Genomic DNA, 18,521 nt, shown 5'->3' with positions numbered 1-18,521 from the left:
AGCTCTCTGCATGTTTGTATTACAGAAGCATGCTCCTGGCCACCTGGAAGGTATGATGAAGTCCCCACCCGCCACTAAGAGAGAAGATTCTCATGGGGATGGGCTGATTGGCTTCAGATTGCTTTGCAATGAAATGCACAGTAAAATCATCACACTGTTTTGTTATATAGCATTTCTCTTTTGGGGATCCAGGATTCAGTATAAAAATGAGACCCTTAATTCTGGGGACCTGTTTTTGCCTTCCAGCTGAGCCTGGTTATTAGGCCATAGAAACTGCATGTTTTCCTGGCCCTTTTCCTCCAAGGGATCAACCCTAAAGCCAGTAATTGAATTAAGAAACTGGCAAGTGAAAAACCTTTTAACTACTTATGTCTGTGTGTGTATTTATATGTGTTGTGTGTATGATGTTTACATATGAAAGAGCTCTAATTAACTGGCTTAAAAATAAAAATTGCTGAGTTAACATTGTAACACGTAATTGAGACTACTGAAGAAACAGTTTTACATGCACAGCGTGTAAGGAAAGTAAGATGTGCTTTTGGTAAAAGATTATAAGAAGGCACGGAAATGTGGAATTTTTTGGCTAGATTAAATATTAAAGGATTGTTTTAAGTTAGGATAAAGATGAAGGTTTGAACAAATTGTGGAAGGTTTGTGAAAAATTAATTGTAAAAGAGATTCTGTGTGTGAACATACTGGATAGTTAAAGGGGTATTATTCAGTTTCTCCATAAATTGAACATTGGAATAAAAGCACAACGGGGTTTGTCTCAGAACACTGATTTGCTCTTTAACAAAAATTGTAAAGGGTTATAAAAGATTTAGAAAAATCTTGGGGAGGAGCCAAGATGGCCGAATAGGAACAGCTCCAGTCTACAGCTCCCAGCGTGAGCGACGCAGAAGACGGGTGATTTCTGCATTTCCATCTGAGGTACCGTGTTCATCTCACTAGGGAGTGCCAGACAGTGGGCGCAGGTCAGTGGGTGAGTGCACCGTGCGCCAGCCAAACCAGGGGCGAGGCATTGCCTCACTCGGGAAGCGCAAGGGGTCAGGGAGTTCTCTTTCGTAGTCAAAGAAAGGGGTGACAGATGGCACCTGGAAAATCGGGCCACTCCCACCCGAATACTGTGCTTTTCCCATGGGCTTAGGAAACGGTGCCCCAGGAGAGTATAGCCCGCACCTGGCTCAGAGGGTCCTACGCCCACGGAGTCTCACTGATTGCTAGCACAGCAGTCTGAGATCAAACAGCAAGTCGGCAGCGAGGCTGGGGGAGGGGCGCCCGCCATTGCCCAGGCTCACTTAGGTAAACAAAGCAGCCTGGAAGCTTGAACTGGGTGGAGCCCACACAGCTCAAGGAGGCCTGCCTGCCTCTGTAGGCTCCACCTCCGGGGGCAGGGCACAGACAAACAAAAAGACAGCAGTAACCTCTGCAGACTTAAATGTCCCTGTCTGACAGCTTTGAGGAGAGCAGTGGTTCTCCCAGCACGCAATTGGAGATCTGAGAACGGGCTGACTGCCTCCTCAAGTGGGTCCCTGACCCCTGACCCCTGAGCAGCCTAACGGGGAGGCACCCCCCAGCAGGGGCAGACTGACACCTCACACGGCCGGCCAGGTACTCCAACAGACCTGCAGCTGAGGGTCCTGTCTGTTAGAAGGAAAACTAACAGAAAGGACATCCACACCAAAAACCCATCTGTACATCACCATCATCAAAGACCAAAAGTAGATAAAACCACAAAGATGGGAAAAAAACAGAGCAGAAAAACTGGAAACTCTAAAAAGCAGAGTACCTCTCCTCCTCCAAAGGAACGCAGTTCCTCACCAGCAACGGAACAAAGCTGGACGGAGAATGACTTTGACGAGCTGAGAGAAGAAGGCTTCAGACGATCAAATTACTCCGAGCTACGGGAGGATATTCAAACCAAAGGCAAAGAAGTTGAAAACTTTGAAAAAAATTTAGAAGAATGTATAACTAGAATAACCAATACAGAGAAGTGCTTAAAGGAGCTGATGGAGCTGAAAACCAAGGCTCGAGAACTACGTGAAGAATGCAGAAGCCTCAGGAGCCGATGCGATCAAATGGAAGAAAGGGTATCAGCCCTGGAAGATGAAATGAATGAAATGAAACGAGAAGGGAAGTTTAGAGAAAAAAGAATAAAAAGAAACGAGCAAAGCCTCCAAGAAATGTGGGACTATGTGAAAAGGCCAAATCTACGTCTGATTGGTGTACCTGAAAGGGACGGGGAGAACGAAACCAAGTTGGAAAACACTCTGCAGGATATTATCCAGGAGAACTTCCCCAATCTAGCAAGGCAGGCCAACATTCAGATTCAAGAAATACAGAGAACGCCACAAAGATACTCCACGAGAAGAGCAACTCCAAGACACATAATTGTCAGATTCACCAAAGTTGAAATGAAGGAAAAAATGTTAAGGGCAGCCAGAGAGAAAGGTCGGGTTACCATCAAAGGGAAGCCCATCAGACTAACAGCGGATCTCTCGGCAGAAACCCTACAAGCCAGAAGAGAATGGGGGCCAATATTCAACATTCTTAAAGAAAAGAATTTTCAACCCAGAATTTCATATCCTGCCAAACTAAGCTTCATAAGTGAAGGAGAAATAAAATACTTTACAGACAAGCAAATGCTGAGAGATTTTGTCACCACCAGGCCTGCCCTAAAAGAGCTCCTGAAGGAAGCGCTAAACATGGAAAGGCACAACCGGTACCAGCCACTGCAAAATCATACCGAAATGTAAAGACCATCGAGACTAGGAAGAGACTGCATCAACTAACGAGCAAAATAACCAGCTAACATCATAATGACAGGATCAGATTCACACATAACAATATTAACTTTAAATGTAAATGGACTAAATGCTCCAATTAAAAGACACAGACTGGCAAATTGGATAAAGAGTCAAGACCCATCACTGTGCTGTATTCAGGAAACCCATCTCACGTGCAGAGACACACATAGGCTCAAAATAAAAGGATGGAGGAAGATGTACCAAGCAAATGGTAAACAAAAAAAGGCAGGGGTTGCAATCCTAGTCTCTGATAAAACAGACTTTAAACCAACAAAGATCAAAAGAGACAAAGAAGGCCATTACATAATGGTAAAGGGATTAATTCAACAAGAAGAACGAACTATCCTAAATATATATGCACCCAATACAGGAGCACCCAGATTCATAAAGCAAGTCCTGAGTGACCTACAAAGAGACTTAGACTCCCACACATTAATAATGGGAGACTTTAACACCCCACTGTCAACATTAGACAGATCAACGAGACAGACAGTCAACAAGGATACCCAGGAATTGAACTCAGCTCTGCACCAAGCGGACCTAATAGACATCTACAGAACTCTCCACCCCAAATCAACAGAATATACATTTTTTTCAGCACCACACCACACCTATTCCAAAATTGACCACATACTTGGAAGTAAAGCTCTCCTCAATAAATGTAAAAGAACAGAAATTATAACAAACTATCTCTCAGATCACAGTGCAATCAAGCTAGAACTCAGGATTAAGAATCTCACTCAAAACCGCTCAACTACGTGGAAACTGAACAACCTGCTCCTGAATGACTACTGGGTACATAATGAAATGAAGGCAGAAATAAAGATGTTCTTTGAAACCAACGAGAACCAAGACACAACATACCAGAATCTCTGGGATGCATTCAAAGCAGTGTGTAGAGGGAAATTTATAGCACTAAATGCCCACAAGAGAAAGCAGGAAAGATCCAAAATTGACACCCTAACATCACAATTAAAAGAACTAGAAAAGCAAGAGCAAACACATTCAAAAGCTAGCAGAAGGCAAGAAATAACTAAAATCAGAGCAGAACTAAAGGAAATAGAGACACAAAAAACCCTTCAAAAAATCAATGAATCCAGGAGCTGGTTTTTTGAAAGGATCAACAAAATTGATAGACCACTAGCAAGATTAATAAAGAAAAAAAGAGAGAAGAATCAAATAGATGCAATAAAAAATGATAAAGGTGATATCACCACCGATCCCACAGAAATACAAACTACCATCAGAGAATATTACAAACACTTCTACGCAAATAAACTAGAAAATCTAGAAGAAATGGATAAATTCCTGAACACATACACCCTCCCAAGACTAAACCAGGAAGAAGTTGAATCTCTGAATAGACCAATAACAGGATCTGAAATTGTGGCAATAATCAATAGCTTACCAACCAAAAAAAGTCCAGGACCAGATGGGTTCGCAGCCGAATTCTACCAGAGGTACAAGGAGGAGCTGGTACCATTCCTTCTGAAACTATTCCAATCAATAGAAAAAGAGGGAATCCTCCCTAACTCATTTTATGAGGCCAGCATCATCCTGATACCAAAGCCTGGCAGAGACACAACAAAAAAAGAGAATTTTAGACCAATATCCTTGATGAACATTGATGCAAAAATCCTCAATAAAATACTGGCAAACAGAATCCAGCAGCACATCAAAAAGCTTATCCACCATGATCAAGTGGGCTTCATCCCTGGGATGCAAGGCTGGTTCAATATACGCAAATCAATAAATGTAATCCAGCATATAAACAGAACCAAAGACAAAAACCACATGATTATCTCAATAGATGCAGAAAAGGCCTTTGACAAAATTCAACAACCCTTCATGCTAAAAACTCGCAATAAATTAGGAATTGATGGGACGTATCTCAAAATAATAAGAGCTATCTATGACAAACCCACAGCCAATATCATACTGAATGGGCAAAAACTGGAAGCATTCCCTTTGAAAACTGGCACAAGACAGGGATGCCCTCTCTCACCACTCCTATTCAACATAGTGTTGGAAGTTCTGGCCAGGGCAATTAGGCAAGAGAAGGAAATCAAGGGTATTCAATTAGGAAAAGAGGAAGTCAAATTGTCCCTGTTTGCAGATGACATGAAAGTATATCTAGAAAACCCCATCGTCTCAGCCCAAAATCTCCTTAAGCTGATAAGCAACTTCAGCAAAGTCTCAGGATACAAAATCAATGTACAAAAATCACAAGCATTCTTATACATCAATAACAGACAAACAGAGAGCCAAATCATGAGTGAACTCCCATTCACAATTGCTCCAAAGAGAATAAAATACCTAGGAATCCAACTTACAAGGGATGTGAAGGACCTCTTCAAGGAGAACTACAAACCACTGCTCAAGGAAATGAAAGAGGATACAAACAAATGGAAGAACATTCCATGCTCATGGGTAGGAAGATTCAATATGATGAAAATGGCCATCCTTCCCAAGGTAATTTACAGATTCAATGCCATCCCCATCAAGTTACCAATGACTTTCTTCACAGAATTGGAAAAAACTACTTTAAAGTTCATACGGAACCAAAAAAGAGCCCGCATCGCCAAGTCAATCCTAAGCCAAAAGAACAAAGCTGGAGGCATCACACTACCTGACTTCAAACTATACTACAAGGCTACAGTAACCAAAACAGCATGGTACTGGTACCAAAACAGAGATATAGATCAATGGAACAGAACAGAGCCGTCAGAAATAATGCCACATATCTACAACTATCTGATCTTTGACAAACCTGACAAAAACAAGAAATGGGGAAAGGATTCCCTATTTAATAAATGGTGCTGGGAAAACTGGCTAGCCATATATAGAAAGCTGAAACTGGATCCCTTCCTTACACCTTATACAAAAATCAATTCAAGATGGATTAAAGACTTAAATGTTAGACCTAAAACCATAAAAACCCTAGAAGAAAACCTAGGCATTACCATTCAGGACATAGGCATGGGCAAGGACTTCATGTCGAAAACATCAAAAGCAATGGCAACAAAAGCCAAAATTGACAAATGGGATCTAATTAAACTAAAGAGCTTCTGCACAGCAAAGTAAACTACCATCAGAGTGAACAGGCAACCTACAAAATGGGAGAAAATTTTCGCAACCTACTCATCCGACAAAGGGCTAATATCCAGAATCTACAATGAACTCCAACAAATTTACAAGAAAAAAACAAACAACCCCATCAAAAAGTGGGCGAAGGACATGAACAGACACTTATCAAAAGAAGACATTTATGCAGCCAAAAAACACATGAAGAAATGCTCACCATCACTGGCCATCAGAGAAATGCAAATCAAAACCACAATGAGATACCATCTCACACCAGTTAGAATGGCAATCATTAAAAAGTCAGGAAACAACAGGTGCTGGAGAGGATGTGGAGAAATAGGAACACTTTTACACTGTTGGTGGGACTGTAAACTAGTTCAACGCTTGTGGAAGTCAGTGTGGCGATTCCTCAGGGATCTAGAACTAGAAATTCCATTTGACCCAGCCATCCCATTACTGGGTAGATACCCAAAGGACTATAAATCATGCTGCTATAAAGACACATGCACACGTATGTTTATTGCGGCATTATTCACAATAGCAAAGACTTGGAACCAACCCAAATGTCCAACAATGATAGACTGGATTAAGAAAATGTGGCACATATACACCATGGAATACTATGCAGCCATAAAAAATGATGAGTTCATGTCCTTTGTAGGGACATGGATGAAATTGGAAATCATCATTCTCAGTAAACTATCGCAAGAACAAAAAACCAAACACCGCATATTCTCACTCATAGGTGGGAATTGAACAATGAGAACACATGGACACAGGAAGGGGAACATCACACTTCGGGGACTGTTGTGGGGTGGGGCGAGGGGGGAGGCATAGCATTGGGAGATATACCTAATGCTAGATGACGAGTTGGTGGGTGCAGCGCACCAGCATGGCACATGTATACATATGTAACTTACCTGCACGTTGCGCACATGTACCATAGAGCCTAAAGTATAATAATAATAATAATAATAATAATAAAAAGAAAAAAAAAGAATAATGAAAGGTAAAAAGGACATTTATTAGTTGATGAATACTATGTTGTAAATAAACATCTGTGGATTTTGAAATAAAAAAAAAAAAAAAAAGAAAAATCTTACCTTCTGGTCAAACTGATTAAAACTGGATAGGTTTTATTAAGAAGTGGGTTTATTTGGGAGGCCGAGGTGGGTGGATCACCTGAGGTCAGGAGTTTGAGACCAGCCTACTGGCGAAACCCCGTCTTTACTAAAACATGGTGAAACCCCATCTCTACTAAAACTACAAAAAATTAGCCAGGCCTGGTGGCGGGCGCCTGTAATTCCAGCTACTTGGGAGGCTGAGGTAGGAGAGTCACTTGAACCCAGGGGGTGGAGGTTGCAGTGAGCTGACATTGTACCATTTCACTCCAGCCTGGACAAAAGGGCAAAACTCCGTCTCAAAAAACATAAACAAAAACAAACAAACAAACAAAAAGGAGTGGGTTTAACATTAATAGCACATCAATGCAAAGATGAAATGTTTATTTGGTATAAAAATCATACAGGATGCAATGTCAAATGTGAAATGATGTTTTCTTTTAGCTGTATTTGTATAAATGTTACTGTATGTGTTTCATAATAATGGGAAACTCCCACAATTCTGATATGATTTACAGTATGTTATCATTAATAATTATAAATATTACATAAAATCATCATATGTCATTGTGTGTTTTAGGGCAATCACAGTTAAAAACATGATTTGTCAATATTTTGTCATTCATAGATTAACTGTTGTCTCGTTTTGATCCTCTTTTTTGAGAGGGAGTCTTGTTCTGTTGCCCAGACTGGAGTGCAGTGGTGTCATTTTGGCTCACTGCAACCTCTGCCATCCGGGTTCAAGTGATTCTCCTGCCTCAGCCTCCAGAGTAGCTGGGATTACAGGTGCCAGCCACCATGCCTGGGTTGTTTTTGTATTTTTAGTAGAGAAAAGGTTTCACTATGTTGGCCAGGTTGGTCTCGAACTCCTGACCTCAGGTAATCCGCCTGCCTCGGCCTTCCAAAGTGCTGGGATTACAGGACTGTGCCACTGCACCCGGCCTGCAGTTTTTGTTTTCATTCTTTCACAGAACAAAATTTTTATATGTTGATGAGCTCCAGTTTGTGAAATTTACATTGTATGAACCGTGCTTTTTGTGTTGAGTCTAAGGCCTCTTCATCTAGCCCCAGGTTGTAAAGACTTTCGCTTTTTTTTTCTTCTGACAGTTTTACAGTTTATATATATATATATGTATTTATTATACTTTTTATATTAAAGTCTACTATGTATTTTGAATTAATTTTGTAATAAAGCATGAAGCATAGACTGAGATTCTTTTTTTTTTGCCTGTTGATTTCCAATTGTTCCAGCACCATTTGTTGAAGTCTATTCTCCATTGAACTGCTTTTGCATCTTTATTAAAAACCAATTGAATATATTTGTATAAGCCTATTATAGGTTCTCTATTCTGTTTCATTGATTTATGTTTTTATTTCTCTGCCAATACTATACTATCTTGAATACTGTAGATACAGAATGAAACTTTCATTGGGTAGAGTTATTCTTTCCACTTTGTTCCTTTTAAAAATTGTTTTAGCTGTTCTAGGTTTTGTGTTTTTCCATATAATTTTAGAATAAATTTATATAATTTTACAGCCACAAAACACTTGCCAGGATTTTGATAGGTATAGCACTAAATTTATGGTTCAATTAGGGGAGATCTGACATCATTAATATGCTGAATTTTTCAATATTTGAACACAGAATGTGTCTTTATTCAAGTGTCCTTTTATTTCTTTGTTGTTTGGCAGTTTTTGCGTAAAGATAACGTGTGCTTGTAAGTTTGTATCTAGATATTTTATTTTCTTTTGAACAATTGTAAATGGTGTTATTTTAAATTTCAGTTTCCAAATGTTTGTTTATAGTATATAGAAATCCAATTGCTTTTTTTCTTTTTGTGTTTATCTTATATGCCACAAAGCAGCTAAAATGACTTATTCTTATAGTCATTTTTTCCTATGCAGATAATCAAGTGGTCTGCAAACAGGGAGAGTTTTATTTCTTACTTTCTAATCTATGTGGTTTTAGCACATATTGTGCTACCTAGCATTTCTAGTACTATGTTGAATAAAAGTAGTCAGAGAAGATATTATTGCTTTGTTTCCAATTTTTGAGGGAAAACATTCTTTCACCATTAAGTATGCTGTTAGCTATAGGTTTTCTCTAGATGCTCTTAATCAAGTTAAGGTCCCATCTAGTCCTAGTTTGCCGAAGAGTTCTCATTATGAATGGGTTTTGAATTTTGTCAGATGCTATTTTTACATCAATCGATATGATCATTTGATTTTTCATCTTTAGCTCATTGACATGGTAGATTAGATTTATTGTTTTTCTACTACTGAAGTAGTTTTCTGTATATTTCAAATAAATGTCAAATGGTCATGGCACTTAATTCTTTTTATACATTGTTGGATTTAATTGATAATACTTTATTGAGGATTTTAGTTCGTAAGAGATACTGGTTTTCCATTTTCTTTGTTTGCACTGTCTTTCTCTGTTTTTGGTATCAACATTTTACTAGACTCATGAAAAGTATTTCCTCATCTTTTATTTTTTTGGAGGAGATTGAGTAAAATTGATGATAATTCTTTTTTAAATATTTGATAGACTTCTCCAGTGAAACCAAAAAGAAAGTCCTGAGGCTTTCTTTTTCAGGAACTTTTTCATTATGAATTTAAGTTACTTAATGGCTTTTATACCATGTAGATTGTCTATTTCATCTTGGTTAGTTTTAGAAGTTTGTGATTTTCAAGGAATTGGTCCATTTCTGCTAAATTGTACGATTTATGACTATGAAGTTTTTAATAGTATTACCTAATTATCCTTTTAAAGAATAGAAGATCTGTAGTAATACTCCTTGTTTTATTCATGACATTGGTGATTGTGCCCTTTCTCCTTTATCTTTGCAATTTAGCAAGAGGCTTACCAATTTCTTTGAGCTTTATAAAGAAGCAGATTTTATTTCACTGATTATTGTTTTCCTGTTTTCAATTTTATTTATTTCAATACTTAATTCATTGTTTTTCTTTTGATTGCTCTGAATATATTTTGCTCTTCTTTCCTTCCAGTTTCTGGAGGAAAAAAGATTACTGATTTGAGAACTTTCCTCTTCTCTTAATGTCTGCATTGCATACAATTTTTCCTCTCAGCCCTGCTATCACTGCTTTCCAGATTTTTTGATGTGTTATATTTTCATTTTTCATTTGTGTAAATTTTTAAAATTTCATTTGAGACGTCTTATTTGATTATTTACTAGAGTATCTTTTAATTTCCTCTGGCATATATTAGAGCTTTTCCTGATATTTTTCTGTTTTTTTTTTTTTTTGGTTTGGTCCCATTATGGTCAGAGGACATACTATGCATAATTTCAATTTTTAAGTACTGTTTTGGTTTGTTTTATGACTCAGGATATGGTTTTCCAAGGTAAATGTTTCACGTGTGCTTGAAAAAAAATGTGTGTTGTTTACTTTTTGGTGGAGCATTCTGTATATTTTAATTTTTGTTACACATTAAAGATCGCTGTTTTCCTGGTGGATTGAGCCTTTCACATTATGGGATGTCCTCTCTGTCTCCAGAATTTTTCTTGTTCTGAAGTCTACTTGGTCTGATATTAATACAGCCACTAATGCTTTTTAAATTTTATTTATTTATTTATTTATTTTTGAAATGGAGTCTCACTCTGTCACCCAGGCTGAAGTGCAGTGGTGTGATCTTGGCTCACTGCAACCTTCACCTCCCGGGTTCAAGCAATTCTCCTGCCTCAGCCTCCTGAGTCATGGGGACTACAGGCATGTGCCACCATGCCTGGCTATTTCTGTACTTTTAGTAGAGACAGATTTCACCATGCTGGCCAGGCTGGTCTAGAACTCCCAACCTCAGGTGATCCACCCGCTTCGACCTCCCCAAAGGCTGGGATTACAGGCGTAAGCCACTGTGCCCAGCCCACTCCTGCTTTTTATTTTAAAGTTTGTTTTCACACATACATCTTTCGCCATCCTTCTGTATCCTATTGCTTACTACCTACTTATGTCATTGTTTTTGAAATTAGTTTATTTAGAATGGCATTTATCGGATCATTTTTTAAAAATCCATTCGTCAAAATCTGTCTTTTAATTGGCATATTTAGGTTATTTATATTTAAGGTAAGTATTAAGACCATAGGTCTTAAGTCTGCCATTTTATTATCTATTTTCTGTTTTTGTCCTGTTTCTTTTTCCTGTTTTTATATGCTTGCTTACTGTGAATCACTTAAACACTTTTTAGAATTCTACCTTTATTCATAGCGTTTTGAGTATATTGCTTTGTATACTTTTCTTAGTGGCTGTTCTCAGTATTACAATATACAGATATAACTTACCACAATCTACCAGTATTGACATTTTATTATTCCAAGTGAAATACAGAAATCTTACCTCCATTTAGGCAACTTTACTCTTCCACATTTTAAATATGATTGTGTTAAGTATGTACATATATAGAGTACCATATTATACAGTATAACGGTGATTTTAAAAATTAAAAGAAAATACAATCTATTGTATTGACCCATTCTGCTGTTTTCTCCTTTCTGAAATTTCAGGCCTTTTTCTATTACTTCCTTTCTCTTTAAAGAATTTATTTAGCCACTTTTTCAGAGTGGTTTTCTAGTGACAAATTCTCTTAGTTTTCTCGTTTGAGTATGTCCTTACTAATTCTTGAAGAATAACTTCATTGAATATGGCATTTGTAGTTGACAGTTCTTTTTTCCCAGCACTTGAAAAATGTTGTGCCACTTCCATCTGTTGCCCCCTGTAAGTTTTCTATATTGGTGATGGTATTTCTCAGTTCTATAATTTTCATTTTGTTCCTTTTATAATTTTTATTTATTTGGCAAGATTTTCCACTTTTTCATTTTAAAAAGAATTCATAGTTGCTTATTGAAGTACTTTTATAATAGGTGCTTTAAAATCTTTGTCAGATAATTTCAACACCTGAATCTTCTTTGTGTTGGTGTCTGTACACTGTTTTTTTCTCACTCATGCTGTGATTTTCCTTGTTCTTGGTATGATGACTGATATTTTTATTGTCACCTAGGACATTTGGTATTTTATATTTGAGACTATTTAATCTTTTTTAGCAGATGTCCCCCATGTCGCAATGTAACACAAGGGCCTTATGGACATGTATGTCCAGCTTCTGCAAGGTCTCACTGACACCACTCTGGCAAAAGTGAAGCACTGATTCACACTGCTTAATTTAAGACTGTAAGGTAGAAGTTCAGCTCCCCTCTTGGCTCTGCTGAGACCTTTCTCGTGAAAGCTGACATTACCTTGCTCTGCTGTTGATACTATGTAGGGGCGCATGCTAATACCAAGGGTGGGGGAGAGTAGATGGTTGACTCATATTGTGAGCAGAAGTACCAATAGCCTCACCTGGCTTAGCCTTGTTGATACAGTTGGGGGTAGAGGTTCGCCTCTCTGCCAGGCCTCACTTACGTGGGAAAGGAAAGGTGAAACAGTGGTGACTAGCTCTACTTTGTGCTGCCTTGTTAAGTCTCACTGCTACTGAATGGGGATGGAGGCTCAGCTCATCACTGGACTCCACTGACACTACCCTGCTGGAAAAATTGGAGCACAGCTTGTTTCCACTGGGCTGGTGACAGATCAACTTCTGCTTGGTTTCAACTTTAATATCATAACCAGGAAATCAGAGTGACATCTGCTCTGCCAGGTGAAAGATGGAAGAATAGCTCCCTACTCAGCCCTGCTGCCACCACCAGGTGAGGGATTCAGAACTATGCCACTTAGTTCTGTGGGATGGCAGGGGGTGATGTGGAATATCAGCTGCCTGCTTGACTCAACTGAAACTATAAGGGAACTGAACAGTTTTTCCATCGGTGCTTAGCTGTAGTAGGGCAAATATTGCTGAAAAGCCATTCTTGCCTCTTAGGTGACCCTTGTCCTTGTCTGTTGGCTAGACAAACAGGCTTTTGTAGGGGTATTTTTTGTTTATGCCACTCGTTGGTGGGTGCAGGTTGAAGGCTTTCTTCAGTATCCTGTCCAGAATATACAGGAGATAATAAGGAAACCCAAGTAACTCACTGCCATGTCATTTCTCAATTCCTGAGGTTCCCAAGTAGCCAGGTAGTCTGCCTTCTTCTTTCCATCTTTCAGAATCTTTCTTTCTTTCTTTTGGTTTTTTTGTTTGTTTTTGAGATGGAGTCTCGCTCTGTCATCCAGGTTGGAATGCAGTGGCACCATCTCAGCTCACTGCATCCTCCACCTCCCGGGTTCAAGCGATTCTTCTCCTGCCTCAGCCTCCCAGGTAGCTGGGACTACAGATGCATGCCACCAGGCATGGCTAATTATTATTATTATTTTTGTATTTTTAGTAGAGACGGGGTTCCACCATATTAGCCAGGATGGTCTAGATCTCCTGACCTCGTGATCCGCCCGCCTCGGCCTCCCAAAGTGCTGGGATTACAAGCATGAGCCACCGCGCCTGGCCCAGAATCTTTCTATGTTTATTTTATAATGCCTAGGCATTTTTAGTAGTAATAGGAAGGATCTGGAAGGAATGAAGCTACTCCATCTTGGCTGGAAGTCTCCTCAGCAGGAATACTTTTGAAACATGACAGAGATATTATAATGTTATCTGGAGCAATCAATACATGAGCCGATAAAATAAAAAAGAAAAACAACACAGGACCTTTCCTACTATGCTAAAAAAGCACTATAATCAAAACCATACAGTGCTGAGAAAAGAATAAATAGATTAATGGAACAGAAGTTCAGGAAAAGACAGACTTAAGTATGTGTGTGTCTTAAATTGGAAAATTTAGTATATGATACATGAGGCAAAATTCAAAAAAGTGGGCCAAAAATGGATTTTTCATTAAGAATTATCCCTCAGGATTTTTCCCATGGGCTGGAAAAACAAAGACACATTTTAAAAATATTGTATCAATTTAGTCATCTCACATATAAATAAAATCTATACTAATATACATTGCAGATAAAGAATATTTAAATATATCTATTTAAAATAAATGCATTCAAGATGGTAGTGTAAACTGGCATAACTACTTTAGAAAAGTGAGATTTCAGTCAGGAAAGTTGAAAATACATGTTTCTTAATACCCAGGAATTCCACTGTTCAGTATACACTTCAGAGAAACTTATACATGAGTACCAGGATGCTCTTATAATAATGTTTATAGCATCACTTTTCATAATCATCCCAAAAGGAAACAAGCTAAATATACAACAGTAGGATGTCTCAGTTATCTGTGGTACAGTGGTGTATTTTACAATTAAACAAAGACCTTAGTTACAGTCAATAACATGAATGAATCCTACAAAAAGGGTTGATAAAAAGCAAGGCACAAAAAAACTGCATACAATATGATTTAATTCATATGAAGTTCAAAGAGCGCAAACACGAATTGTAATGTTTAGGGATGTGTATACAGTTGGCAAAACGGAACAAAAGCAAGGAATTGATAATGATAAAAATCATAATAGTAGGCCGGGCATGGTGGCTCAGGCCTGTAATCCCAGCACTTTGGGAGGCTGAGACGGGCGGAACACTTGAGGTCAGGAGGTTCAAGACCAGCCTGGCCAACATAGCAAAACCCTGTCTCTACTAAAAATACAAAAATTAGCTGGGTGTGGTGGTGCATGCCTGTAGTCCCAGCTACTTGGGAAGCTGAGGCAGGAGAATTGCTTGAACCCGGAAGGCAGAGGTTGCAGTGCGCTGAGATCGTGCCACTGCACTCAAGCCCGGGCGACAGAGACTCCGTATCAAAACAAAAGAAAGAAAGAAATCAGAATAGTGGTTACATCTAGGGTGAAAAAGGGACTTCTGATTGGGCCAGGAATTTATTCACTCTTTATGTGGCTAAGGGCTAAGAATCCATTCACTCTTTTGAAGTGATTTACTACAATCAATAAATATATGTTTAATTGAAAAAATTTACGAACCAGATAATTTCTGGTGCTAAAAAATTGTGAAAGATTCCCACATCTGCCAAAATGTGATTTATGTTTAATCAGTCATATTATTTTAATAGCAAAAATACATATACATATTTATTTATACATGGTATATACTACAGGTAGCATATCAAATTCAAACTCAATTGTTCTGTTTAGACAATTTAAGATTACTCAGATATTACCCAACTGAAATGAACATTACGTCCGTATGCTTCACATTTCTTTCAGCCAAAACAAAAACGATTATAACTGATTTCAGCTGAAAATGCTAATGTGCCATCAAATATTGGTGAAATGTTTTAGAACAGTTTTTCTTTGAGTACTTCGAAAGCAAGATGAATTCCTCATTTTTTTTAATGCCTCAGGCCTCAAACTCTCAAGTTATTTTAGATATAATACCAGTAATCGACGGAAAAATTATGTTACATATCGTCCATGAATCCTGCTTTTTTTTTAAAAGGAATCTCCTGAGGAATAACTCTTGTAACTCTAAAATTAAAAAAGCACACACAATGAAAAAAAAAAGCTGATTCCTTTAGGAAAAAAATCACTATTTAAAAACAGGCAACAGTCCTGCTAATTAAACTAATTAAATAATATATTAATACTCTGCCTTTAGGGTAAGTCTTCCTTAAGGCTACATCTTCAGCCCAATTTTAATACCTCATATAACTTTTCCGTGAGATTCCATTCGCTGACTAGCATGGCCTCAATTAACTCTCTTGTATGAGGACAAACCTTAATATCAATTACTAGATTGTATTTCTCTTCTGAGTTCCAGGCTGATTTATTCAATGACTTATTGGATATTTGGTAATCTGAGAGGGATCTCAAACTCAGTAAGTCCAAAACATCCTCTTTCCTATTAATAATATTCTGTCTCCAAAACATCCTTTTTAAGTTAACAGCAACACCACCTACTCAATTTCCCAAGCCAGAAATCTGAGTCAATCTTTCCTTTTTGCCCTAAACATCCAATAAGTTATCAAGTATTGCTGATTCTACTTTCTGAAATAATATTTTTCAAATCTTGTTTTCTTCTCTAGCCTCATTGTCACTGCTTGAGTTCAGGTTCTAATCATTTTGTGCCTACATTCCTGCAACCTGGTCTCCTTCCATCTAGGTAGAACCTCTTCTCTGCTGAAATCACTTTTCTCACTCAGCATAGTAAGGCTTTAAAAAAGTATCAAAATGATTATGTTACTTTCTTCCTTAAAAATCACATAAAGGAATTCCATAATTTTCAGGATAAAAACCAAACTTCTTAACATGGCCTGCTTCCAGCCCTTTATCTTACCAGTCTTTATTTTATACCCTATAATCTGGTATCCTATTATTTCATGTCTATGCTTCTGTATAAAACTCCAATTTCCTGGGGGTTACCTCTTGGAAAGACTTTGCTGATTTACTTTTTCCAACGTCCAGGTGTCCCTCCTATGTATTTTCATAAAACTCTTGGTTTATCTTCATCAGTTAACACACATTTTAATTGTATTATCAGACAGAGTGCCTTTATAATACATAATTTCAATTCAATATTCTTTACATAAATGTTGCTGATTCATATATATTTATTAATTGCTTAAAGTTTCTAGAGTTCAATTTTTGAGTCATTATAAAATATATTTCAAGAAGTAATATCCTCATGCTTTTCCAACCCTTTAACAACACTTGATGATATTTTTAGAAGTCATTATTGAATGTCAAAAAAAAATCTTCATTGAATTTCCTCATATGAAAAATGAGAGACCTGGATTAGACCTAAAGTTCCTCCTAGCTAAAATATTTTACAAGTTCACACAAAGTTGGAATAAATTTCTTGAAATTTTTTTGAAGCTAGAATTAACACATTAATTTCTGATGTTGACCATACATTAGAACACTTGACATACTGAAGCTAATAGTGTATCATATAATGGATCAATGGGCTTACTTGATTTAAAAATAATGCAAACAAATTACAAGATTTTTTTCTTTTCAAAAATGTCCCTTGAGGCTGGGCGCAGTGGCTCATGCCTTAATCCCAGCACTTTGGGAGGCTGAGGCAGGTGGATCACCTGAGGTCAGGCGTTCAAGACCAGCCTGGCCAACTTGAAGAAAACTTGTCTCTACTAAAATAAAATTTAAAAAAAAATTAGTTGGGTGTGGTGGCACGTGCCTATAATCCAAGCTACTCGGGAGGCTGAGGCAGGAAAATCACTTGAACTCAGGAGGTTGGAGGTTGCAGTGAGCTGAGATCATGCCACTGCACTGCAGCCTGGGTGACAGAGCGAGACTGTCTCAAAAAAAAAAAAAGCCCCTTGAGTCTTGAGTCATAGAATTAAATAATTATTTTGAATTGAATTTGAATTTATTGAAAGATTTGAATTTATTGAACTTGATATTGAAAAGTTTAATCAAATCAAGCTTAATGATTTGTTGAGATCTTTACATGTCATTGTTAACAATTTAACCAGTATTGTTTATTCTTCATTATTAATATCCAATTATTCAATCTTGCTTTTGAAAAAGAATATATTATGTTAGAAAATTAATATTCCATAAGACTTAGTAAAATGTTAGAGACAGAATAATATCATAATGCTCTAATTTTTAAAGAGTAAGTCAATTTTTCATTACTGTAATGTAAATTTTTAATTGAAATTGGCATATCGTGTTTTCAAAGGAACCCAGAAAAATATGTACTAAAAGACTGATATTATTTAAAAGTGGTGAAGGCTTATAGGGAAAATAAATTGCAACCAGATAAAAAGATAATCCATTATGCACACCAATGCTTATACACAGTGTTTTCTTATGTAGATTTTTAATGAACTACACAGGAAAGGGTTCCTTTTTGATTCTCCTAATATTGTAGTCAGAAATTCATTGGAAATGGCAGATAAATCTGATGGTGATTATGTGATACATATAAATTTTTAATTCAACCATGATAACTGAGAAATAATAGTCTAACATAGCCAAATATCAATGGCATAAAGAAAAACGAACTCTTCCCCACCCCTCACCAAGATGTTAAATGTTTGTAGAGGTGAAAAATGCCATACTATACCTTGATTTCTTCTATTTCGTCTGGTACTATCTTGTATGCTGATATAGTCCCACCCAACCTGAAATTAGGAGAAGAAAATATTCTCAAAACCAGCAATAGTGTTTAAAATGTATGAAAGATTTCTGCCATTACCATCAGAATGCTACCAATAACTCCCAGCATTCACCCCACCAACCATGGAGGAAAAACAACCATTTTGTGCATATATTTTCCATGTATTAGTTTAAAAGAGGTAGATAATGAATGACTATCAAAAGAGAAAATATTGTTAGATTTTTTACCTATAACTAAGATCCTCTTATTGATGATTTTAATAATGCTGAAACTGTCACTTTTACTGCTGTATTCTGTCACAGCTAACATGCATCAGGAACTGACAGCAAACATGTTTGACTTTTTTAAGAAAGAAATCATAGCTTTTTACTTTTTATAGTAGCTTTAGGTTTACAGAAAAATAGAGCAGAAATTAGAGCATTCACATATTTCTGCCCTTCCTTCCCCATGACCTTGTTTCCCTTTTTATTAACATTTTGCATTAGT

General features: G+C 37.3%; 1 protein-coding gene across 13 annotated transcripts in view; it reads right to left on the bottom strand.

Moving 5' to 3' along the window:
* The window catches only part of GPHN (gephyrin), a 682,735-nt gene that overhangs the window by 394,028 nt on the left and 270,186 nt on the right, over positions 1 to 18,521 (bottom strand). For all 13 annotated transcript variants that reach the window (XM_054448596.2, XM_063651689.1, XM_063651690.1 and 10 more), the window contains exon 3: positions 17,982 to 18,039. In XM_054448596.2, the coding sequence (XP_054304571.1) occupies positions 17,982 to 18,039 (58 nt within the window). The remainder of the gene's footprint in view (positions 1 to 17,981; positions 18,040 to 18,521) is intronic.

The sequence above is a fragment of the Pongo pygmaeus genome, chromosome 15, assembly GCF_028885625.2.
Source record: "Pongo pygmaeus isolate AG05252 chromosome 15, NHGRI_mPonPyg2-v2.0_pri, whole genome shotgun sequence".
Taxonomy (NCBI): Eukaryota; Metazoa; Chordata; class Mammalia; order Primates; family Hominidae; genus Pongo; species Pongo pygmaeus.
Note: the sequence above shows the minus strand (reverse complement) of the source record. Positions and strands in the feature narration are given on the sequence as shown.